The sequence below is a fragment of the Amblyomma americanum genome, chromosome 1, assembly GCF_052857255.1.
Source record: "Amblyomma americanum isolate KBUSLIRL-KWMA chromosome 1, ASM5285725v1, whole genome shotgun sequence".
Classification (NCBI taxonomy): Eukaryota; Metazoa; Arthropoda; class Arachnida; order Ixodida; family Ixodidae; genus Amblyomma; species Amblyomma americanum.
The window spans coordinates 351946798-351973451 of NC_135497.1; the positions used below are offsets into that span (position 1 = coordinate 351946798).

Here is a 26654-nt window from a genome sequence, read left to right on the forward strand (position 1 = left end):
GGATCCTCCCAGCTGTGAGGGAGATTTGCGTTTCCTCCTTACTGGCTCTGCCTTTCGGCTGGTATAGAAGCAGTTCCCATTTTTGCGGTGAACATTTAAGTCCCCTAGGTCCGACGTAACCTTCAACTTCCTGGATAGCCCTTTGGAGGGTGTCCTCTATTTGGGCATCGCTGCCCCTAGCTATCCACAACGTGATTGTCATCAGCGTACATGCTGTGGTTTAGTCCTTCAATAGCCTCCAGTCTTTCAGGGAATTTGATCATGGCCACATTGAAAAGAAAGGGCGAGAGCACAGAGCCCTGTGGGGTCCCTTTGGTGCCTAATTTAATCTCATCCGATTTGCATTCTCCAATCTGGATTCGTGCTTCTCGGTCTGACAAAAAGTCCCTTATGTAATTGTAGATTCGTTTGCCTACTCCCAAGTCCTGAAGGTTCCCCAGAATGGCTTTATGTGTGACGTTATCAAAAGCCTTCGCTTGGTCAAGCCCCAGGATTGCCTTTGCGTCCCCGGCTTCCGCATCGATGGTTTGGTGTTTTAATTGCAGCATCACGTCCTGGATGGAGAGCCTGGGCCTAAAGCCCACTATCGAATGCGGATAGAGGTCATTATCCTCCATGTAGTTATTGAGCCGCGTTTGAAAAACGTGCTCCAAAAGCTTGCCTGCACAAGAGGTTAGAGAGATAGGTCAAGTTCTATATCTGGAGTTTCTTGCCTGGTTTTGGGATCATCACCACCTTAGCGGTTTTCCACGCTCTTCCCAGCACTTCTGCATAAAGTTAGTTAATGCAGTTATAGAGTTATCGTCTAGATTGCGAAGCATTTTATTGCTAACGCCATCCAGGCCTGAAGCTGACTTGGTTTTGAGCCTGGCAATCTCCGCCCGGACCTCCGCTTCGCTGATGGGTTCGTCTAGGCTGGAGTTGCCTACGCCTTCCTAGTTAGGTAGCGGTTCCTTGCTAGTGTCCCCTATGTATCGCCCCTATATTTCCTCAATTAGATCTACCTCCGTACCTTCGTACAAATGAAGAATTTTTTGAAGGTTCTGTCGCTGCGCTGTTTTGCAGCCCTGTGGATCCAGCAGGTAGCGGAGTAGATTCCATGTCCTAGCTAGGCCTATATTTCCATCCATCCTATCGCAGGTGGACTACCAGTTCTGCCTGGTTAGTTTTAGTGCGTAATCTTCTATATTTTTATTGAGCCTAGCGATCCGTATCCTGAGATTGCGGTTCCACCTTTGCCTCCTGAGCCGTTTTTCCATGCTGAGCTTAGCTTCCCACATATGGAGGAGGTGGCTGTCCGCCATTTCCAGTGCAGAGTCCTCCGTTATCTCCTTGGTTGCGTTCTTTAAGTCCTGTCCCAGTTTCTTAGCCCATTCATCAATATCTGTTATGTCACTCACTTCTGTCTCGCTTCTTATTTCGCGAAAGGCACCCCATTCAACAATTAGCTGGTTTCTGCCTTTTCTCCTGGCAGGGCCTGCGTTCACCACTGTTTCGAGAATAAAGTGATCGCTGCCTATGTTTTCCTGGATATTAACCCAGGTTGCATCTCCCACGTTTTTGACGAAGGTGAGGTCGGGTGAGGAGTCTACGCTGACACTGTTCTCCGTTCTAGTGGGGGTTCGGGGGTCGGTCATTAAGGTGAGCCCCTCTTGCTGTGCATCCAGCCAGAGTTCCCTTCCCTTAACTCTTTCTTTGTGTACCCCCAGGCAGCGTGTTGGGCGTTAGTCTCCCACCACTACCAAAGCTTGCCTTTTGGCAATACGCAGAGTTTTTTGGAGAAGAGGTCCAAATCGGGCCTTCCTCTGTTTCGGGCTGCTATAGATATTAAGAACAAAAAGGCTGCCTTCTTTCTTTTTTGCTGGAATAAGTTCAACAAGGACGTGGTCTACGTTGATAACCTCCGTGTCATGCTTAACGACTGCTAAGTTTCTCCTGATCAGGGTGGTTACCCCGGATCTTCCATCATCTGTACTAAATGATATGTAGCCCGATAATTTTGCCATCCCCGCAGTTTCTTGTAAAGCGATTACGTCTGGATTGTCTTTGCCAAGAAGGAGCTGCTGTAGGACCGCCCTTTTGCGACGGTGCCCGCGGAAATTCCACTGCCAAATCGAGTGTATATTGTGACTGGCCATGATTGGATTGTGGATTGTCACCCAGTGGTATTAGGGTCGCAGCCGTCTGTGATCCACCATGTACCTTCTGCTCTGTTTCCCTCTGCCAGTTATTATTGCTCAGCAACTCGGCCCTAGCTGTGTTTCTGGCTTTCTTCCGATAGCGCCTGGATGGCTTGGAAGAGTGCTGCGAACTCTGCTTCCCAGCTCGCCTGGAAGTCGTCCATTTTCTTGCATGGATCTGCCATTGTGGGCTCTTGCGACGCGTTCGCGCCCAGTTTCCTTTTCAGAGGTGGGGAGCGGGTATCATCTACCTGCATCTCCACAGTGCTTTCATCGGTTGAGTGGGTTTTAATCGTGTCAGCTGTTTTGACTGCGTTAGCTACTTTCTTCTCCCTTTTTAGCATAGCGTTATCCTTTTCGAGGTCATCTACTCTTTTAGTGAGTTTCTCTACCATGATTCTCAACTTGGCTAGTTCCTCGGACTCCGTATTTTTTGGGGAGACCTTATCTACCCAGCTCACCTCCCTTTGCCTGTTGGCTTCAGTCCTCGGCCTTGACGATGATCTTGCCCTGGAGTCGGAGTGGCCTCTGGAGACAGAGCGACCCCGGAGCTGGAGTAGCCCTTGGAGCTGGAACAGCCCGGGAGATCGAGGCGAGGGAAGGAGTCGGATCGGCTCCGGAAGCCCTCCCGGCTCCTTGAGCGGCTTTTCCGCCCAGGCGGGGGTGTTTTCTTCGCCTCCTCTTCTTGGAGCTTCCGCTCCCGCTGGCGTTTCTTGACGACGTACGGAGTTCGGTAGATCTCGCGACACTTCTTGTTTCCCAGTTCATGTCTATTTCCACAAACAGCACATTTGGGATCGCACAAGTGTCCATCCGGTGGCTTCACCGTACCGCAGCCACGACACTTGACGTTGTCCGGGTCCGGACACACATCAAAGCGGTGCCCAAGGTGTCCGCATGCGTTGCACGCTTCAAACTTCTTTTTGTGGAGGAAGCACTTGAGGAGCCCGCCTCCATAATAAATCCAAAACGGCACATTCTCATCGACGAAGAGTAACAGAACTGAGATCGATGTCTTCCCAATTCTTCTGATCCCTCTGATTTTGGGGTTCCTTGAACAATCCAGGTTGTCCAGAATTTGTGCTTGCGTGTGTTCCATCGGAATCCCATGAATAACTCCTTTGCCACTACCCTCGGGGGATGACAGGTAGTCGTTTACGTCGTACTTTTTCTGATCAACCTGAAGTGTTTTTATCTTCAGGTACCGATGCATTCTTTCTTCACTCATGGTGCCCACGAAAATGGTGTTTTGCTTGGTGTTAAGTTGAATAATGTCTTTCTTAGCCTCCTTCAGAGTCACGCCCGCAGCGGCTCGCACAATCTCATAATCTTCACGTCTCCACCCAAGGATAGAGCTTTCAATCCTCCGCTCGGTCTGATTATCACCTTATGCAGGCCAGTGGGTAGGCGTGGTTGCTGTGACGCCACGGAGCAATAATAATAATTGTTTTTTTAGGGGAAAGGAAACGGCGCAGTATCTGTCTCATATATCATTGGACACCTGAACCGCGCCGTAAGGGAAGGAATAAAGGAGGGAGTGAAAGAAGAAAGGAATAGGTGCCGTAGTGGAGAGCTCCGGAATAATTTCGACCACCTGGGGATCTTTAACGTGCACTGACATCGCACAGCACACGGGCGCCTTAGCGTTTTTCCTCCATAAGAGCGCAGCGCCAACTTCCTCTCTGCCATCTTGATTGATTTGGTGCTCACGTGGCCGCCATTTTGTCTCCTTCCTCGGTCCGAGCCGACACCTTGGCCTTCTCCCTCGCGGCCGCCATCTTGGCTGCCGCGTTGCTGGTTTGTGTTGATCGTGAACCAACCGACCTTTTCGTAAAATTCTTCGGGAGAAATATCCTCCCCTTGAACAACAACCTGCATTTTCGCCGAAAATATCCGGCCATGCTAAGCCCCAGGGGTCGGCGGCGAGGCGCTAGGTCGAACGCAGCCGCCGGGACGACGCGTCGAAGTCGAAAAATAGCCGCAAATTAGATCCACTTGCCGCAATTTCGGTATCCAGGTGATCCTGGCGACTTCCGCTGATGATTCCAATCGAAGTTGGCTTGAGCACAAGCATAAATCCGCCAGGAACATCGAAAAACCGGGGAGCGCACGCAATACACGTCCGCACGCCTCGGCATCCGAGGCCAAAAACCAACCCATCCAGGAGAGCAAAACCATGAGCCAACCAAGCTAAACACATGCTTTCACACGTCTACTCGGTTTAGCTACGTCTCGAAACCCGATCACTTTTTTAGCATGTGTTGTAGCAGAACAGACTGGCTTCGGCCAACGCATGGCCAATGCAAGCGCCAGTGACTGCAAAGCAAGGAAACCTCATGTAACGGCCAACTTTAATGTCCAATTTTTTTTATTGCAAATTATAAATTTCAAGGTACAGAAACAACAAACAACAATTTTGGCACCCGCACTCTTCGGACAGCCCATGAAACAACAAAACCAAGGAAATCCTTCGCCTTGCGAGCCTGCAAGAAAACGAAAGGTGCAATTAGTGGCGGCGTGGCTGACTCACGCTAACCTCGAAATTGTTCCGTCGAATTTGAATCAAAGCAAGCCCGAACCTCTAACAAAGAAATCCACCGATTAGTAGTTGCTCATACCAGGCTCGAGGAACTACAACTGAAATATACTGATCATGCATTTCTTCCAAGAAAATAAACCCCTTTTTTCATCGTCTCCGATTGTTTGCCATTGTTTCTGATTGCAAAGAACGGTTTTTGATCTCTACGTTAATCACATTGGTGTCTATAGAGAATGCTGCAAAACAGTGACAAGTGGCACATACAGCAATCTCACAGAACGGACTCCGAGATCCATGCTTCCGCTCGAAAAGGCCAATGTCATCAAAATAGGCAAATAGCAAACAAATCACCGCTATAAATTGAACTCTCACCATTATGCACTATTCATGCAGTGAACACTGTCAGCCCCTTCGTGGGAGATACTGCGCATCACCATTTAATATCTTGTAGCGTTACTTGTCCGTGCACCTGAGTCCAAATTAACTGCCCATTTATGCCTTGATCATATTTATTCTATTTTATTATTTTACTTCTTTAAAGACATTTTCTGCGCTTCTCTCCTTGAGACTTTCTTGCCCCACGCAGAGTATGCTCTAAACAGAAAGGAGTAAAAAGGGAGTAAGAAAGGGGAGTAAGCTTTCCTATGCGCTAGAAGGCAGCTTACTCTCTTATTTACTCCCATACGGGCGTATATTTGTGTTTAGAGTGTAGCATGCGAGCTAAAATCTCTTGTTTAAATTATAGGGCTTCTCCCTCTATCTATCGCAAAGCGACACCCGCGGGGCTTGACAACTAGCTGACGGCTATGCAGTTGAACGTCGCGAAGGCTGCGGTTTTTAAAGTTGGATCGCATTTTTGTGCAGCTACGAAATGCTCTCAAGCAGCAGAAATCCGGTTAAATCTAGTCCAGGTTCTTCTCTGCCTGCAATACATACAGCATATATGAGTATAGCAAGTCGGGACGCAGGCAGCGAGGAAAAGAGAAAATATCGCCGGACAGTGGTCAATAACATTTTGTTAGGACAAGACAAAAAAAAGCATATTAGGCGCATTTACATTTTACGCAGAAATTTAGCTGTGCGCTCATAAAAGATGCACAGATGAACTAAGCGCAATTAAACAAACACGTGAAAGCCACACAACACAGGGCAGGCGCTGTGTGTTCATGTCCCTGTTCAGTTGCGCCTCTGTGATGTACGTGTAGCTTACAATGAACGAAACTGAAACACTTTAAATTTCGATCATAGAATTTGGATCAAAATTCTATCGGTTTTAATTTCGTCTGGTGGTAAACTTCTTGTTTAGGTAACACAAAAAGAATTTACAACCGACTAATTTTTTTTCTTCGTGGAGGAATTCGAAGCAGCAGTCCTGAATGTGAGCGGAGCAGCACTTCACAGTTAAGTCGTCTCTCACTACGACAAAACGCATTAAAAATTGTTGCTATACGCCAAGAGGAACGGGAGAAAATGTCCACTTCGTGTCACGTATATCTTGTCCTCTACGTGTTGCGCACATGTCCAACATTCTTGGACAAAAAAAATGAAATTTCGGAAACTGTAAGATTCTGGTATTGAAATATTCAAGGTCCATTCTTCCGATATCTGGAAGAACCTTCCTTTTATACTGTTTCCATCGCTCGCATCGAGCAGTTAAGACTGTAATAGAAAACCAATGAGGAACGCTTTGGACTGTAGCAAAAACGTTAATAGCAAAAAATGCAAGCCTGCAGGCGGGAGGTTGGGGATATATTGATCGTTGTAGTAGAATCTTACAAAATATGAGGAACACTGCGCTCATAATACCCTCCCTATACCCTATGTAACACCCTCCCTGCAATGACCTTTAAACGCTTTCCCGTTCAAAAATGCTTTTCTCCAGAACTGTTGGGTATGACGTCAGTGGTACTCCTCCAGGCTCACCGTAACCAGAATGCAGAGGCAGCGGAGAACCTCCTCCATTACACGAAGTACATGGAGGCCTGCAGTTCCTGCAGCACCTTGACGGCCTCCACGTATTGGGCAGTGGTCAACACTGCGTCCCCGCCGCCCTCAGACGACTGGCTGACCGCGCCTGACGTCTCCAGCTTGCTGGCGATGTGGTGTTTTGCGCGGAAGGCGGCCAGGTGCGCGTAGTACACAGGGGCCGGGATGCTCACGCTCCTTGCACACCGGGAGTATGTGTGGCACAGGTAGAAGCTGAGCTTTTGCAGGTCGTCCGCGCTGAAGTTGGAGTCATCCCACACGATATAGTAGTGGGCCGGCCGGCTGGTGCCCTGCGGGAGCGCAAAGGAGTAAAGTTATTCACATGCCCAGATTCCGAGTGCCATGTCGGGCTGGGTCGCTTCGCATCGTGGTATGTGGTGGTGCGGTGTGGTCCTGCTTGTGGTGCGATGTGATGTGGGATGGTGTGTGCGGTTTGAATACACTTATTTTATTAGCACACATTACGTGGGAAGGAGAGTGTTTAAACGCAATATACAAAAAACTGGCAGTGCCTATGAGCACAGCACGTGCTCGCCTTGCTCTTAATGCTGCATGCACAACATGTTTCTCTCTTTATTTGGCCTTAGATGCCCTCGCGCCATTAAATACCGTGAATAACTATTATTTCCTGCCTGGCTGTCATCAGCGCATTGGTCGGTCATCGTCATCTATGTCGCTGTCCCGACTTCGGTACAGCATAAAAAACGAGGCATACAAGCCGACACGACTATTTAAAAAATCAGTTTTTTGGCCGTTTCTTGAGACTGCAAAGCAGCGTCCCGCTTTAACGTACGAGCAACCAGGCCCAGCCGAGCATCAAGCGCTTCTCTTTTCACCCAACCCCATGCATTCATTGTCTGAGCAGACGCCATCCTGAAAAGAAAAACTAATGACCACATCCGTATGACAGCATCAATCCGCACTGGACATAAGGCCCCCCGTGCGCAACTTCCGATACCGCTTCCTCAAGGTCGAACGATGACGTTACAGTCACTCATAGCGCTCCTGGTGGCCTCGATGTGAAGCGGAATGCTTCCGCCACGGTGTCGCTTGCAGGTGATCTCGGAGGCCATGCTTCCCTTTCCTCAAGCTGCGGAAGGCCTCCACCGCAGGCGCTCCTGGTATTTGTAGCGCACTAAAGACGCGACGCGACTGTGGCGACGCCGGCGCCCGGACTATTTCCTCCGCAAATTGATAAACGAAAACACCGCGGACCATTTCTTCCCGCTGACAATAGCAACAAGGGCGGAGAAGAGGTCGCCTACCTGGATGCCGAAGTGGCTGCAGAGGAAGAAGTCGAAGTCCAGCGGGTGCGTGACCACCGAGTCTACGGTCGTGCCTGGTGGGACGTTGCGGAACTTGCCCACGCCGTCGCGGTCATTGGCAGGCATGAACCTCGTATGGTGTCGCTTCTGGACCACGATGAACGTCAGCGGTGGCTCGTAGGTCTCGGTGGGACACATTTCCGCACACGCCAGCCGGATGGCGCTCACCTGAGAGATTCGAGAGCGGAAACAAAGAAAAACTTGGTCAGGGTTTAAAGGCCATTCGACGAATCACGGTATATACTTGGTACAGAATGTAAACAAAACGCTTTGGACCTTCACGAACTCTGCTGTCCTATCTTATATAATTGTCGTTTGGGAAAAAAACTCTATGGCGAAGAGCAGCGTTTTTTTTAGCAACGCTATTATCGGTTGTAATCTGGTTAAACGAGCAGTTTCAGCAACTGTTCAGCTCAACGGAAGTGCAGCTTTTCCAACCAACGCCGAAATGAACAGCAGTCAGCTGCAGTTACTCGCACACTCCGCTAAATTGAGTTCACGCGGTCCACATTCTGGATCACATGATCGGTTTATATACATAACTCTAGGCATTGACTTACTATTTGACTTCACTCAACTAAAGTTTCTGTGCAAGCGTGGCGTTTGAGTATGCCGTCAGTGAACAACCACACAAAGCCAAGAAAATTCAGTAGAGGAACGCCCGGCTTCACCGCTCAGCCGTTGTTTTCCAGGTGCCACTTCGTGGCATTTTTTTTTGTGGCTAAACTAATTCCAATAATACAACTCAAGAATGAAGCCGCTTTTCCCCGTAAAAGGACCCCCTTCCAGTAACTGGCGTCGGCTGGTTTTCACGAACCTGCAAGGTGGACAATGCAGCGAGCGCGGTGACAATGACAATAGTCTCTCCTGTGAGGGGGGAGACTAACCCCTTCCTTTTGCGACTTCCTACATGGTTACCTTCGGAGGCTCATGAGAAATGGTCTACGCCATTGGCTGCAAGAGAGTCCTTTCAGGGGGAAAAGCCGCTTGGTTCTTGAGTTGTATCCGACTATAATGGAAGTTGTAGAGTGAGACTTATATGAGCCAGGATAGCACTCGGCCGATGCAGCGGGTCAGTGGACTGGTCTAACTGCTACCCCCTACTGAGCTGAGATCTCAACTGCAGGTGGCGATGCCTTTTATTACCCGTGCAACATGCGCACTAGAAATAACCGCAGATGTTTGTAGCCTTAAGTTTGCCTATGCCATTATTTTCGGAGCTGGCGCTACACGTCCAGATTTAACGACATTACAATTTATTGGCAGATTTATTGATATTACAGATTCGCAACTATAACAGAGGAGATTACAATCCAATCAATGACGATCGAAATTCAAATGTTTTCTGATAATATTCTGACGCCCTCTTTTCAATATAGGTCGTATTAGATAACCGCGGGTTCAATTTAGAGACAAGCTCGCCTAACATGTAACCAAACGTGTCCCGCTTGTCACGCTATCAAATCATAAATCTAAGCTTTGCTTTAGAAGAAAGCATCGACAAATGAGAAATAAGAAAAAACGGTTGTACAAAAATGCATAGCACGAATGTTCGCCCTGCACGCGGGGTAAATATAAAACCTACCTAAAGCTGTGTTGTTATGGCCTTTGTGTCGAAAAAAATAAATATTTTTTTCAAAAGCCCTTCCGGCGCTACTTAGGAACAATAAAAGCAAGCCCTTCAAAGCAATACGTCCGAACAGTGTCAGTAATGATATATCAATACATGATATTCACAGCGCCCCCTACTTCGATGCTGAATGTCCTAAAGCTTTTAATTCGTTTTTCGCATATATTTTCACCAAGAAGATAATCCTAACATCCCGTAAGTACCAGATTTTGGTTACCCGTACATGGCACCGGTTGACATTACACTTTATGGCTTAGTACACCTGATAAATAGCCTAGTACCCTCTTCTTCTGGGGTTGATGAAATTAACTGAAAATACTAAAGAAATGCCATTTCTGTCTCCAGCATCATCTTCCTTCCTATCTTTAAGCAGTCAAAATCTACAGGTGAGGTTTCCACCGGTTGGAAAATAGGAAAGGTTGTACCGGTTTTCAAAAGTACTAACAAACACTCGCACGGAAATTGATGACTTGCACCTTTTTGGACTTTGCCAAAGCATTTTATCGGGTAGAACATTGCCGACAAAGATCTAAGCTTTGTGCTCTAAAATTAAATTCTTTAACTCTGTCATGGGTCCGTAGTCTTCTTTCTAACCGCCAGCAGTTCACCGCTGTTAACAATCATTAATTTCCTGTTTCCGATGTTACATCGAGCGCGGCACTAGAAAGCCTCCTCGGTCCATTACTATTCTTAATTTACATTAATAACCTGCCAGCAACAATCTCATCTTATATGCGCATATTTGCTGACCACTGCATTATTTATTCACCAATAAAATTTACTAATGGCCACCTTGAACTTCAAAGTGACCTCGATTGCATAAACGACTGGTGTAAAACTTGTCTAATGACTTTAAACATTTCTAAGTGTAAGATAATTACTTTTAGCCGAAAATCAGTCACTTCGAATTTTCCATACCACAACAATAACGATACATTGGCTCGGACTACGCAGTATAAGCATCTAGGCGTCCATATTTCACCAAACTTTTCTTGGGCTGAACACATAACCATCACTTTCGCTAATGCTTCCTGGTCACTAGTTTTCATTCACCGTAACCTGCAATGCACTACCCCTCACGTGTGTGAACAAGCCTACATTACTTTTGTCACACCGCAGCTAGAGTACGCTTCATCCATCTGGTCACCTCATCAGAAATATCTGAGAGAGAAGTTGGAAGCTGTCCACAATGGGGCTTGTCGTCTCATTTCGCAAAATTGCAGTTATCAGTCTAGTCTAACCCAACTAAATATCAAACTTTCGCTCTATGCATCCGTTGCAAATTCGTCGCAAGACTGCCCTTATCTTTCACAAATACGTCCATGCCACTGATTCACCGCCAGCACATCTGCAACGTCCTTCCTACTTATAACATAGATTACATAATAACTACAGCTATGCCGCATTTATGGCAACACACATGCTTTCAAGTTCTGGTCACTCCCGCGTGCCATCCGTCTCTGGAAGAATCTTCCTGACTGCATCGCCCTGCAGGCTAATCATGACACCTTTTGCGAACATCTACCCAAACACTTCGCTGATAACGGTTAGCACGTCATTTATATACTCCGGATTCGTACAACTTCGTTTTCAGCAGCTTGAGACCTATTGCCTCTTTGGTTCCGTGGATGCGCAACTATGCTCATTTATGCCTGATATGTTTTCTTTGGCTTTTGTATAACTCGACTTCGTGCATTTCCCCTGTTTTTGTTCCATGACGCAGTTGTTTTTACTTTTATTCCTTTTTGTGAACTGCGATATCTTATCTGAACTCACCTGTTTTTTTTGTGTGTTTTGCTGCACTTTTACTATTTTTTTATTTGTAACATATTTTGCACAATGTTCTGTACTTGACCCCCCCCCCCCCTTTTATTTTTACACAATGCCTTTGCGGAGACCTGTGAGGTGTCTTTAAATACATAAAAAAATAAAAAAAAAGAAAGAACGAAAACAAAATTTAAAAAAGTCACGGTGATGATAACGCCTTCAAGGGGCTAAAAAAATCACCTGATTATAAACAGTTTCAATGAGTCAGAACCTCAGCAATGTCATTCAAATATAATATAAAAATAAATTTGTAGAAAATGCCACTGTTCTTGCTTGACTAGTCGTAAAACTCGAACTGGCGTGCCAGCTCACAGGCTAACAGTGCTTCAGAATTGCTGGTAAAAATACTGCTCTTTATGAATAAACCATTATCCACAGGATAGTGACTTTTCACAAAAAAAGTTGCATATCTTTCTGCATGCGGAATGGGGACAAGATTATGCACTGCTGTGGCGAATGAGTTCTGGCGAACTCAGTAGGTCGCAAACAGCATTTAGTCTGTCTAATGCCATTAAATACGAGCGCGTGACACTGTTCCGATGGCGTTAAAACCTGATCACTAAGTAATTAATGACATTAAACATGACCTTGTGAAACTGGTATAGCACCTCTAGCTGTCGTTCAGTTCAACGGACGGTAAACTGCACAGCCGTTAATATCGCCCGTGCATAAAAGGGGTGAGACACGGAGCGGGCACGCACAAAACCCAACCACAAGCCTCAGTCTTGGATGTTTACCACCTTTTGAAGAGAAACGATCAAGCTGACGTCAACTAACACCGAGAAGACGTCTCCAGAAATGAATGTCCCGAATGTCCTGAAATTGTAGCGCTGTGGAGATCTATTTGGTGCCGTTACGTATATGCACAGGAAGTCCGCTTGTCATAAGACAAACAAAAGGTTATCCAATGACGCTAGCGGCATTGAATGCGGTATAGCTGTCTTAACAAGATGAGAGTTTAGTGGACACAGTATTGTAGTAGGCGCAGTTGCTTACCTCATGGTTACGGACTTCCAAGAACTGCCCCTCGCTCACTCCGTCCCTGTAGAAGACGATCCCCAGGGGCTTGTGCCCGGTGGTGCGGTAGAAAACCAGTAGCAATTCCTTGATCATGTCCTTCAGGTCCTTGATAATTTCCACACGCGCCTTAGCCTTGGAGTCTTCAATCTGTACCCGAATGGTGGCGTGAAACTTGGACGGTACAGAGTCTAGGCTTCCGACGCACGCGGCGATGGATGGCCTGATCTTGTCTCCAGGCGATGGGTGCGACACGTCTGCTCCGATGACGATCACGGGCCTATGTAATAGCTTCGGCTTCTCCTGCAACAGGAGACTATTGTTGATGCCGCCCATCTTGGCGTTGATCTTTTGGCACAGGTTTTGGATGAGCGCTGCGTTACACTTTTGGACCACGTTGTTGTCCAAGATGCATTGTGTGCGCAGGGAGAGCTCAGTCTCTGCCACCTGCTTGATCTCAGCGTAGTTCGTGGCTTTTGTGATCACAGCCACAACCATCTCCAACTGCGGGTGCTGCTTGCGCTGCTCCGTGAGAACGGTCCGCATGGGCTTGCGGTTTGTGTCGAACGTGATGACCGCAAGCGGCTGCGCAATGCGCATGCCCAGTCCTTGGCCGATGCGGACCAGCATCTTGATGAAGTTGTCCAGGCAGTCCTTCTGCGCGAAGCGGCTCACGTTGAGAACAATCCACTGTGTCATCGACATCGCCTTGTAGAAGCGCTGCCCTCGGAGATCCCACGTACCGTCGCGCGGCTTGCACATGCTGTTGTTCTCAAAAACCAAAGACGGCGGGTCGAGAATTCTGCCCACAACCTGAGTGGGTTCGGGGTTGATCTTGACGCCGAACTCTCGCAGGTACTTGTCCGAGGTGCTGACCATGTCGCGCACAGACTGACGAATCTCCAGGAAGCGCTTGGCTGGCGGCTTGGCCGTGCGCTTGATCATTTCGGCGGTCTGACTCTCCTCGAGTTTCTTCCGACAGTGCTGGCCTTCGGCCAGCTCGCACACCTCCAGAGGAATGTAGACCGGATGCGTCGGGCTGCCACTCTGCACGCAAGGGAAGTTCGGGTACGACAAGCGCCTGTAGCGGCTCTGGAAGTAGTCGGCGACGGAGATCTGACTACCTTCTGATTCAAAATAGATGTCCTTCGCAGCTTCCCTCGTGATCTTGACCACTTTGTACTTGCGCGGGTACGGAAGGTGCGTCACTTTTACGCGGAGTCCTTTGAGCTCCCTATTCAGCCGCGCGTACTGGTTGTCGCGCAATGACCGTAAGTCCGCGGGTGTCAACACACGCCGGCTGTCGCTGAAGAACCTGCACATGAAGTCTACCAGTGGAAGCGACTCGTAGAATGCTGTTGCTGACATGTCGACGTTAAGCATGGGCTTCCATTGGGCGGGTCGAACACTCGCGTAGTAGCCAAACCACACCTCCCGGCCTCCTCCGAGGTGATTGTGCTCGTTGGGTCCCGGCGGTCTGAAGAACGAGCGTCCAACCGGCGCAAGGTTGATCGAGGGGCTGTGCCTCAAGACGATGTCGATGGCCTGGAGGACTTCCTGGGGCACAGTTTGTACGCGCTTTTGGAAGACGCCATGCAGGGCATCCAGGTTCACGGTGGTTGCATACTGGATCTTGATGATAAACTTCTGGCTTCTCTGGTCTTCATCGAGGTCGACTGTGAATGTCCGCTCGCGGAAGTTGAGCTGGCGGCGCGTGTACAGGTTCTTGTGGCCATCGAAAACCGGGATGCAGTTGGCCAGGTCTTGCCGGTACTTCTTTACTAGGAGCTCGATGACTATCCTGTTGATCTTTGTACTGAGGCATCGGTAGTTTTTCTGCTCAGGAACCTTGGTCTCCTTGGCAGTCTCCGAGGAGATGTCGACGTCGTAGTGGTAGACGCTGCCGGTCGGTATCTCAATGCTGAAGTGGTTGGCAAGAAGTTGTATGGTCCGGCCCAGCTGGCCGTGGGCGGGCCTCCGCGGGAAGTGAGAGGGCAGGGTTCGCTCGAGCTCCTGCGCCGTGATTGGTGGTAATTAGAGCAGGGCATGAAGAAGTAAGTATGCACACACTGTTTCGTGTGTTGAGCGTCACACAAGTTTGGCCGAATGGTCTTCGATCTACACTACAGTGCAGGACCGGTTCCGGTGAGTCTTAACGGGGAAAGCCTCCTGCACCCCGTGTGTTGTAGCGAGCCTATTAAAGGACGGCGCTTGAACATTAATATAGCTCCCCTGAGAATGTCTTAAATGTTTTGTGCAAGCGAAGTTATCTGCAGTCAATATCTAAATTACAGCGTCTTCTAGCCTTTCTATCTCCTTTCATCACTCTTTTCATGCTCACAGGTCGGCGCTCTTCAGCCAGCCCTACCCACTCGGCCACACCGCCGGCTGCAGACGCGTTCGGGAATTTTCCCGGTAATGGTGGGGGGGGGGGGGGGGGAGGGCTTCCTGAACCGCCGAAACGACACTTATTATTGGCAGCGGCCACAGTAGCTGCCATACTTCTGAATCTAACCGACAGCCACATCAGAACAAAAATACGCAGGAGCGCGAGGCGGAGAAATGCGCGGGCGTGAAAAAATCGCTGGAAAGAGCTCGCCAACCTTCGCTCGGGATTGTGGGTTCTGTGCTCAATGTAGGAATATATGGTTCAGGTGTTTATGACGAAAGCTCGTAGTACTTGAGCGAGGTTATGTACACGGTTGGTCAAAAGTTCCGGGGCCACAGGGCTTGCTCCTTTCATCGGTATATCGTGGCATTTAAGGTGCGATTAAAGCTATCAAGGTTCGCAGAGTATAGAACGATACCTCTTCCGCCCTCTACGGATATTTTGAGTCTTTGGGTGTGTCATGTCTGCCTGATTATACAGCTCAAAAGCAGACCCTATGGCCTGGGAACTTTTGACCTACCCTGTACTTTCCTCGGAAGGTATTTCAAAGCCTTGTGCTATCTTGAGCACATATGACAGGGGCGATCGGGTCGACTGCAAAATCAAGGAACCGCACTGCGTGGTCGTGGTGTACATCAAAAGCGAGACAGTCAGTACTAGTTCTTTCTGTGCCTTAATTTATTTATTCAGGGAACCCAGCCCATGATAGCGCCAGTGCTGAAGTATTTCTTCCAAGGTTTCAGAACCACTCAAAGGGCAACTGTGGGCGAGTTTGAATGTTTTAGACGCGGTATTGTGTTCCTATTCGCATAACATTTCTTGGGAGTCAATTCTCTGTGCCTTTAAAAGCGTTTTTCAAAATACTGAGTAGAAGCCCTTTAAACCAGCAAAAGCAAAGAACACCGAAACTAAAACTGGGTTTCTCCCAAAGAATGACGTCAAGATAGAAGCTTGTCGTCATGCATACTGTCACAAAAACTTTCGGCGCGTTGACTGACTAAACTGGAGACTGTAAGCGACAGACCACTGTTTGCGTGAAATGACCAAAAACAAAGGTCTTCATTTTCTTCTTCTTGCGCAAACTCCAAGCAAATATGGAAGGGCATGCAGCTGGTGACGTCACACGTGCAAGGTCTCCCGCAGAAATCGTCCCGATTGGGGCGACAAAATTGGAAACATTTAATTATTCGTGCTGAAACAAACCGACGCCCGGCGGCGAAGCTCGGCAACTACCTTGGAAATTTCGGCATTCGTGGAGGCCAAAAAAAGACGTCGCAGCTGCCCATTAACAGCGAAAGATGAACAACATTCACACGAATTTTTCTGTGAATTGAGAATGTGCAGACGCGTAATTTATAAGCATCAACAGCTGCAGTCCAAGGAAACATCAGTTTGCCAGAGTGAATGTTCGGGCTCGACGGTGCACCATTTCGCTTCGAGTTAAAGAGCATTTAACGAGTGACTAAAAAAGACAATACACTCACCGCGGTGGCTCGGTGGTTAGAGTTCTCGATCACTGATCCGGCGTTCCCAGGATCGAACCCGACCGCTGCGGCTGCGTTTCGATGGAACCGAAACGCTAAGGCGCCCGTGCGCTGTTCGATGTCAGTGTACGTTAAAGATCCCCAGGTGGTCGAAATCATTCCGAAGCCCTCCAATACGGCGCTTCTTTCTTTCTTCTTTCACTCCCTCGCCTTTTTGTCCTTTCTCTTACGGCGCGCGGTACGGGTGTCTGCCGATATGAGAGAAAGGTGCTGCGCCAATTTCTTCCGCCCCACCCAAGAAAATTTAATGTGGATTAGCCCAATAATAATAATAATAATAATAATAATAATAATAATAATAATAATAATAATAATAATAATAATAATAATAATAATAATAATAATAATAATAATAATAATAATCGGTTTTGGGGGAAAAGAAATGACGCCGTATCTGTCTCATATACCGTTGGGCACCTTGACCGCGCCGTAAGGGAAGGGGAAAAGGAGGGAGTGAAAGAAGGAAGAAGTGCCGTAGTGAAGGGCTCCGGAATAATTTCGACAACTTGGGGATCTTTAACGTGCACTGACGTCGCACAGCACACCGGCGCCTTAGCGTTTACCCGCCGCAGTGGCTCAGTGGTTAGGGCGCTCGGCTACTGATCCAGAGTTCCCGGGTTCGAACCCGACCGCGGCGGCTGCGTTTTTATGGAGGAAAAACGCGAAGGCGCCCGTGTGCTGTGCGACGTCGGTGCATGTTAAAGATCCCCAGGTGGCCGAAATTATTCCGGAGCCCACCGCTACTGCAATTCTCTCTTCCTTTCTTCTTTCACTCCCTCCTATATCCCTTCCCTTACTGCGCGGTTCAGGTGTCCAACGATATACGGGACTGATACTGCGCATTCCCTTTCCCCCAAAATTATTATTATTACTTAGTGTTTTTTCTCCATAAAAACGCTGCCGCCGCGGACGGGTTCGAACCAGGGAACTCCGGATCAGTAGCCGAGCGCCCTTACCACTTAGCCACCGCGGCGGGTTGGATTAGCCCCGCTAATCCAGGATATACAAAGCGAAACCGAGCTTGAGGTCTCCACTGAACCACGGAACCGATTGTGCGCTTTTCGTTTCGTGAAAATGAACGGTCTTTGCAAAGTTGTCCACGCCAATGAACTCTATGAACGCCGTCGGCTCACTTGTTTTGTTTGGTTTTTTGAGGAAAGGAAATGGCACAGTAACCGTCTCGCATCTCGGTGGACACCCGAACCGCGCCGTGAATTAAGAAAGAGATAAAGGAGGGAGGGAAAGAGGAAACTAAATTTAAAGTTGGATTTTGAGGAAATGTGCGGCGGTGCGCAGCGGCTGAACACCTGTGGCTCGGCGCTACTAGTGGCGCATGCGCAGTAGTGAGTAGGGATCGAGAGAGAGAGAGAAATGCGCCATGTGTCGTCACTGCTCCTCGTGCATGCGCAGCACGGCTCTCCAGGAATCACGCGAAACTGCTCAACCTGCGGTCAGTAAAGCTTCCGCTTTAAAAAGAATTTCACACGCTGGCAACACAACACTCAGCCGTTGGTGCGTAAGTAGTGAACCCAAAGGCTAAACCTGACGACGCAATAATTCCTCGAGCCACCCTTTATCCAGGCGACGACTGAGGCCCTGAACCTCACAGAAGAAACTGTGAGAATTGAAAATTGGTTATCGGGGATAGGAAATGGCACTGTACCTTTCTCACATATCGGCGGACACCTGAGACGCGCCGTAAGGGAAGGCAAAAGGCGAAAGTGAAAGAGGAAAGGAAGAAAGAAATGCCGTAGTGGAGGGCTCCGGAATAATTTAGACCACCTGGGGATCTTTAACATACACTGACATCGCACAGCACGCGGGTGCCTCAGCGCTTCGCTTCCATCGAAACGCAGCCGCCGCGGTCGGGTTCCAACCACTCATCGAAATACAAACTTTCCTTTTAAATTTCGCCCACTCGCCTTGTCTATATCATTGTTGACGAAGGAACTCATTGCGGTTCCCAAACGTTCTCTATCTTGACTTTCTCAGCGGTTAAATCTGATGTTTCACTTCCAGAGCGCCCTATACGTCAATCACTACCACGATGCTTGCTACCCACAGAACTTTTTGTTAGTAAAAACTAAGCCCTGCATAGTCGGCTGCAATTCGAGAAAGAAGCGACGGATGCCCTACCAAGGAAGCCTTGCAGCCAACGGCGTCGGCCGATTCTCCGGACGCCGCTCTCAATCTGATTAAACGGTGGTTCATCTCCTTTCATATGCCACTCCCTGAGATGTCACGCAGGTCCTAGAGGATTGACTAACCATGAAGTCATGAGAACCAGTCGACGCCTTTGGCTGGAGGGCCTCTTTCGAGAGGAACATGCTGTTTCGTTCTTGAGTTGTATGCCCCGCCGCGGTGGCTCAGTGGTTAGGGCGCTCGACTACTGATCCGGAGTTCCCGGGTTCGAACCCGACCGCGGCGGCTGCGTTTTTATGGAGGAAAAACGCTAAGGCGCCCGTGTGCTGTGCGATGTCAGTGCACGTTAAAGATCCCCAGCTGGTCGAAATTATTCCGGAGCCCTCCACTACGGTACCTATTCTTCCTTTCTTCTTTCACTCCCTCCTTTATCCCTTCCCTTACGGCGCGGTTCATGTGTCCAACGATATATGAGACAGATACTGCGCCATTTCCTTTCCCCCAAAACCAATTATTATTATTATTATTGAGTTGTATTATACCGGGGTTTGGTTCTCGTACCGTCTGTGCAAGTCGATATTTTGGAAAGGTGATGTTTCCTCTTGCCTTGAAACTAACAGTTAAAGCCCTTTGTAAAGAAGCGGTTTATAACGAATCAACTGATATAACGAAGAAATTATGATTGCACGTGGAAGCTCAGCCAACAGGAGCTATAACGAAGCTACCCTTACAAAGAAGTTATCGCCGGAAACTTTCAACTTCGTGGTAAAGAGGTTCAACCGCTTTAATAGGTGCAACTTTATATGGACCCCTGGCATAACAAGCTGCACAACATGGTTTATAACGAAATAATGGATATAACGAAGGAATTACGATTCCCCGTGGAAGCTCGGTCAACACTGCATATAACGAAGTAACAGCAGCGAACGAACTTTCTACTTTGTTATAACGAGGTTAAACGAGCTACATGCCATGGCCCAAGGTTAAGCCCTTTTCGGAAAACAGTACGCACCTTGATACTGACATCGCCGCCTGGAGTGGCCTGGTCTCCAGCTTCGGGGGTCTGCTCTGTTACTGCAGCCGGCGGCGTACATGGTGGCGGCGGTGGTAGGGCAGCTGCTGCCGGCTGACTGCGACTCACGGCGGCTGCTGCGGATGCAGGCCGCGGGCTGCTGGCCGCTACGTTGGCGTCACCTGCGGCGGCGGCGGCCCCGTAGCTGGGACGGTAGGCGCTGGGCTGAGCGGTGGGCTGCGCGGTGGGCTGAGCTCTGGGCACCGCGGCAGGGGCCGGGCCGCGGCTGACGGCGCGCGGCTGCGGACTGGGCGCGGCGCCCTGCTGCAGTACTTGCGCGAACAAATCCCGCGACGTACCGGCGGGCGACGGAGCAGGAGCGGTGGCTTGATTGCCACCGCTGGCCGAAGGCACCGCTGCGAGCCGAAAATGCCCGTTTAACGTAGCGTTCATACATCTGCTGCGTTTGCGATCATAGCGATCGCTACGACACGCATATATACACCGCCGAAAGCTGAAGACTGGACAGCCGTCGCCGGAGCTCCGTTGGTAGAGCACCGGACGCTAAATTCAGAGGTAGTGGGTTTCGGATACCAACGGTGGCATGTGGTTGTTTTCCTTCTGCTCTATAATCAATTATCTTTAAAAAGTTTCGTTTTTTCTTCATGGGGGTTTAACGTCGCAAAGAGAGAGACAGAGAAAGACGGAAAGGCAGGGAGGTTAACTAGGCAACACCCGGTATGCTACCCTACACGTGGGAAGTAGAACGAAGGGAGATAGAAAAGGGAGAGAACAAAGGGATATGATCACTTTTCCACGTGTCCGTCGGCCGTTACTTGCAGGGTACACAGGGCACACACTGATTGTTCACAATCTTGCACTCAGTCCTGAGTCCTTCAAGAACTTTAAAGGTGCCTTCAAAGCTGTCCTCTGCGATGAAGGCGTACTCCAAGGACCCAGACTCTTTAACAAGTTTTTGCCGTATTAAGACCCCACGGATGAACACCACATATTATTAAAAAAACATCCCTTATGCTTCTTGGTTCGGTCACTGATGGCCTCCATCATGTATGTCATAACGAGCACCACTTGTCCCTCAACTGTAAAAGACAGATGGTATAGAGTACCTAGTCGAGGGTTTGACGGAATGCCGTCTGGTCAGGTCAGCAGAATGAATCTTCGGTTTACTGAAAATGTGAATATGGTCAGCTGACTTCAGCTAACATATCTGACATGGTCAGTGACCGAAAATTCAGTATACTGTGGTCGAGAGCATACGTCGCAATGGCCGTCCCAACTAAGACAGCTGTGCAAGCCGACAATGGCATGCTCTGTAACTACACACGACTAAACACGCAGCGCCCCCAAAGAGCGTCGTATACCCTTTGCACGGAAGAACTGAGTGCGAGGCCCTAGCTGTCGCACAGGGTCTTAATTTTCACACAAATGCGATCAGCGCTCCCCCCACAGCAACGAAGAAGCAACAAATGTCCCGCCGCGCATTCAAGATATTTGCGACACACGCGCACGCTTTCCTTCTAGTTGTATACTTGAGAACAAAAAAAAAACAATTTTAAATTTAACTTCGCTAACCCTGGAATTCAGCGAAAACAAGGACGCTTGCTAAGCACCTGTGGCTCGTCCACGGCAGCGCCTGCATGGACCGCCGTTCTATAGTATATACACACACGACCACGTGGCTTAGACGTATCTCATGGTCTTACACCCCCATCAAATGTGTTCAGGGTCAAAGGTGAACCCAAATGTCACCTAATGTCAAAGGTCAAAGATCAGAGGTCAACTAAAGGTCATGGGTCAAGGGCAGAGGTCAAGAGTTCCACGCCATAACTGTACCACGTACGGTCATACATGGCTAACATGGTTGGGATGAAAGTCATTGAAGGCTATTCTCCGGCCTATGCGACTTCATTACCAACGTGGTGAAGCTTTTCGCTTCGTGTTCAACTGCCGTGACTTCTTTAGTTTCATTCCTTTTAGAGCCCAGTTCGCCCGTTGCTGCGTTCCGCGTCGTAGTCGCTGTAACATGCTACCTGACAGGTGACGTGTTACGGAGTGTGACAGGTGACGTGTTGGCAGGTAGCAGCAGAGCGAAGCGCCACCTGACACACGAGAGGAATGGACAGCCGGAAGGCGGCTGCTACGGGACGATGCCGGAGGGTCGCTAGCAACGCAACAGGAACCTGCCAAGCGGTAGCAAGCGGCTTGCGAAGAGCTGCGCTCAAATTCCGAATTACCGTCTGTCATAATGGGTCGTCTGTCTGTCTGTTACTGCCTGGAAGAAAGAAAGGAAAGTGCACAGGCCTGCTCACTGGCTCAAGCCGAGCCACAATCGCTACCACGTGCAGATAGTAGGAGAGTTGAAAGATGGGACAGAAAGACAGGATAGTAAAGACGCGCTAAAGACAAGGCCGATCCCGGAGGTAGTGCAATACTGGGCCAACCGGTGGCGGGAAAGAAGCATCCTTCAAACTCCCCGCCACATTTCCAAAAATAAGTCCAACTTGGACCCGTAAGAGATACTCCACGGGTCCGGACAACTATAATGGGGCGTCAATTTTTTTTCATTTATATATCGGGCGTAAAGAATGCACCTTTCGTACCGCGGACAACGCTTGCTGTCACGGAGAATGTCAACACATGCTGGTTGTGAGAAACGTTTCCCCAAATCCCTGCCTTTCCTCAAAATCGACGGAGTCCAGAACATCGTCAACGCCAATGCCAATGATCACAATGAACGCGGCGGTGGCGGCTGAATGACGTCATAGCTGTCGCGTGGTTTCTCCTGGGTTCAAGGTAAAACTCTCCTACACGGCGAAGCAGCTACGCAAGGTAGCAGTAAAGCATTCCCTTCACAGGAAGGGGACGATTAGATGGCTGCCCGGCCCTATTGAGCTGCGATGTAGGGGCTGCCGCACATGTGGCGAGGGCTGCTTGTCACCGGAAGTACCTGTTGCTAAACCGTCGTCGTCGCTTCAGATGAGGCGGCTGTTGCGAGTCCTTTCTGCCAATCTTTTCTCTCAAATCTCGTTTAACTCTCCAAATGTCTGCCCGTAGCAGCGATTATCTTCACGTGTCAGTGATTACCTGCACGTGGTAGCTACTGTGGATCAGCTTGAGCTGGTGGGCGGGTCCGTGAACTTTTCATTATTCCCTAAGTCTCAACAACGACAACAAAACTCTGCCACACATCGCACCACACAGCGGGACGCCAAGCTGTTAAGCCGGCTTGATTTCATCCGGCAGCCCCATAGAGTGCGCACTCATACCTAGAAACAAGAGACACGCAGTCGCGATAAACAGCGACCACAATCCGGGGAAAGACAGACCTTTGCTGAAAATTGAAAATTGGTTTTTGAGGAAAAAAAGACGCAGTAACCGTCTCGCATATCGCGGCGCACACCTGAAGCACGCCGTAAGGGAAGGGATAGAAGGACTGGGTGCAGAAAGGAAAAAAAGAGGTGCCGTAGTGGAGGGCCCCGAATAATTTCGGCCTTCTGGGCATCTTTAACGTGCACCGATATCGTACAGCACACGGGAACCTTTGCGTTTCGCCTCCATCGAAACGAGGCCGCCGCGGTCGGGTTCGAACCCGGGTACCCCGGATCAGCAGCCGAGCGCCCTAATCACTGAGCCACCGCTGCGGGTAATCCAGATAGCCCAAGCAAAAAATGCAGCGCAAAGAGATTAAGGAAGCTCAAAAGCGATACCCGAAAGGCGCGGGCTCGATTCCGGCCGCGGCGGTCGAATTTCGATGGAGGCGAAATTGAAGAGGCCCGTGTTATGTGCGTTGTCAGGGCATGTTAAAGAACCTCAAGGTAGTCGAAATTTCCGGAGCCCTTCACTACGGCGGCTCTCATAGCCTAAGTCGCTTTGGGACGTTAAACCCAAATAAACCATAAAGAAATCGTAAATGCGCTTAGGGGTTTAGGGTGCGGAGCTGCGGAGGTGTTGCTATGCGCCAAGAACGGACTAAAACGAGACGGCAGCGCTCGGAAACGTGCCGTGGATCAAGGCACTCATCAAGCGGAAGAGCGTTCCACAGCACCTGCTCCGTGTCAGGTCAGCAGCATGGCCGGACCATGCAGGCGCACGGGCGACGCGTGCAGAAGCGCGTGCCGCCGCGGCGCACAAAGCCGTTTCGAGCCATCGCGGCGGGGGAAGCAGCCAGAGTGAAGAGGTTCCAAAAATATCGAAATTTTTCGCTGCAACGCGCTGCTCAATCGCTATATTCGCTCAGTCGCTTGCACGTGAACCAACCTTAACGCGATATAAAGGCTCTCGAGGTCGCTTCGGCTCAACCAAACGCGGTTTTTTTTTTCTCTCAAGTCACGGCCACTCACGCTCAAATAAAAATGATAGCGAAAACAAACGGGTAACGAAGCTCGTGAATTCCGTTCAGCCTTCTCGCAAAAATTTAATGCTTTAGAACAGAATCATCCTAGCCCACGAGGTTAGGCCTACAGCGCCCACCATGTGACGCCAGACGAACAAAGGGATCGAGCGCCCAAACGACAGCGGCGGAGGCCACAGAACCGAAAGGAAATTCGCTACGCACCTGGAGGTCCACCAGCTGAGTCGTTTTTCTTCTTGTCTTTGCGCTCTCCTTTCCCCATTTAGATAGCGGGCCACAAACACAAATGGCAGTCACCGGAACGGACGTCTTGACTGCCTGCCGAGTCCCTTGAGAAAGGCAAAAAGGCTGCGTTGTTACTCTTTTATAGTGACCTTTTCCGCTCCGTGATTCGCTCATATGCTTCGCCACGAGCTGCACGTGTTCCGTCGTCATTGGCTGCGATTGGAGACGTCATGCGCGTGCCGGCGCTTCTGCCTCCAAGAACGCATAAAGAAAAAAAAAACAATGGATCCAAAGGAAATCGTCGTACGATACCGCGTTACCACTGCTCCTTATGGGAACGCAGTCCCGGCGCGTCTCGAACACGCGCGCTGTGGAACTCGAAGACTGCAAATGGACACTGTTAGAAAATTCTGTAAAACTACGGAAAAAGCTGAACGGCTCCCGTCCCGCACGTCGGCGTAATCGCCAAAGTGTAGTTTCGGTTTCGAAACGGGAACTGCTACGCTATAATTATATATATGTGCAACTAAAGTGCGAAAGACTTGGTACATTCGTGCTATTATGCTCAGCGCTACACAGAGCGATTGCACGCTTATTATAAGCGTCACGCACTCTCAGGCTGTTCGTAAGCGCAAATAGCGTCTTTTATTCTTCGAAACATGATTGTCTTGCGGAGTGATACCACCCCTGGAGCCGCAGCACACAGCGCGGAGTGCCACAAAACGCGGCTGCTGATGCAACTAATGGCGCGTGAACAGCACGTCGTCTGACGGCGACTGCAGCTGTGTGCCGAACAAGACAGCATTTCTTGGCCGGACAAAGCAAGTGCTGCTCGTTTTCAAGGTATGTATACATTCAGCTTTTATCAGCGCTGCGATTATCAAGACAGCACTGTCAGTTGTCGCGGCGAACAACTCACTGTAGGGATCGGCAGCTGCAACGAGAGGAGAAAAAGAAACCATTCGAACGAGTTAGCGCGTACTGTCGCGTGAAATGCAAAGAAAACATATATGCATGCCCCAAAATGGCCCTCGCATCGGCGTATCAGTAAACCTGGCCAGTTCGAAATACAACATGATCGAGTATCGTGGCTCGTTACCGTATACATGCGAAGCGCGGGCGCACATGGTTTCGATTCGCCGTATTGAAAGGTGATGGGCACATGCTATACATACCGTTATTACATTTTTTTTTTTGCGCCTGGGAGGTAATCCGCTCCTTATCCTGTCTTCGACAGATGAGGCAGCTATAGGACAACATGTACGCATTTTTATTTGTCTGCATAATTTCGTGAATCTATATACAAGTGAAACCATTTGACAAGTGAATCTCTTAGAATTGAACATGTCATTAAGTGCGTGCAATAGCTGAATCGAATTCATTATTTCAGTAATTAATTAATGTATTAATTAAGTGAAGTGCAATACTCGTCTCCAAGCAAATTGAAACAATTAAATTGAAATATTCTGCCGAATTCACTGAATTTATTTACTGAGCCGATTTTTCATGTTTGAGCATTATTTTTATTATTCTTGATACAAATTATACATTGTTTTGCCATTGTGGTGTTGTTGGTTGCTGCTGTTGCGCCTGTTTCTAAACATTTTGAACCAATTATGATACTGCGGCTTGCATTGTTTTGTTTCTCACCCTAATATCTTTTGTACAAGACATATTTTTTATAGCAATGTGTAATGTGTATTTCCTTTGCCCCGTAAACCTGTATAATGATGTTGCAATATTTTAATATATATGTGCATTTATTTTTCCTGGAAAAACCTGCAGTTCAGCATTGTTCTTATGTATCACTTTGCAACCGCTCACTCCCCTCTCTTACTGCCTCTGCATAGGCCATGAGAGAACTTGAGTAAATTATAATAGCTAATGCAGATTTGAACTGAATAGGTTAATTTGGTTGTATTTCATTAATTAAAATGAATGGATAAGGGTTGCCATTTTTGTATTACTGGTATATTTCCACTTCTGAATTTCCAAGTGTTCAATTGTTTTGTGTTTGGCACAATAAATGTTCAAGTTCTGACGCGGCTTCTACCACCGTTCTCGCCAGCACCAGAAAAATTTAATGAGCATAACATTTGAATTTTGTGTATTGGACAAAAGTTGTCATTTTAGTAGGTCTGCTATACATGTTCAAAGCAAGTGGTCATCAGTTTATTTTAGCATCTAGCGAAACCACCCAAACATACCCCCTTTATATGCCCTGAGGCAGTAACATTGCTTAAAAAAAAAAAGATGGGTGCATGTAATATAGCTCATCTAAATTTTATGCAGCTGACTACATGGGTTATTTCATGCCAAACGCACCAATGTTTGCTCATAACCCTCTTTGATTTTGGTCCAAAAATTTGTCTTTTTATTGAACTCACAAAAGAAATTTCTCTTAATATCGAATGAGAAAAAATTTTTCTCATCATCTGACAGCCCTTTGAATTTTCCAGACTAGTG

The 26654-nt window shown here is 48.6% G+C and overlaps 1 protein-coding gene and 1 pseudogene across 1 annotated transcript; both read right to left on the reverse strand.

Moving 5' to 3' along the window:
* Positions 1-4529: 4529 nt before the first annotated feature.
* Positions 4530-24287, reverse strand: LOC144100435 (protein argonaute-2-like). The gene is made up of 6 exons (XM_077633395.1): positions 24168-24287; positions 19592-20007; positions 12484-14517; positions 7971-8198; positions 6643-6995; positions 4530-4663 (listed from the first exon to the last, which is right to left on the reverse strand). The coding sequence occupies exons 1-5, from the start codon at positions 24223-24225 to the stop codon at positions 6681-6683; spliced, it is 3051 nt and encodes a 1016-aa protein (XP_077489521.1). The 5' UTR covers positions 24226-24287; the 3' UTR covers positions 4530-4663; positions 6643-6680.
* LOC144116827 (U2 spliceosomal RNA) lies at positions 22011-22153 on the reverse strand (annotated as a pseudogene).
* Positions 24288-26654: the final 2367 nt, after the last annotated feature.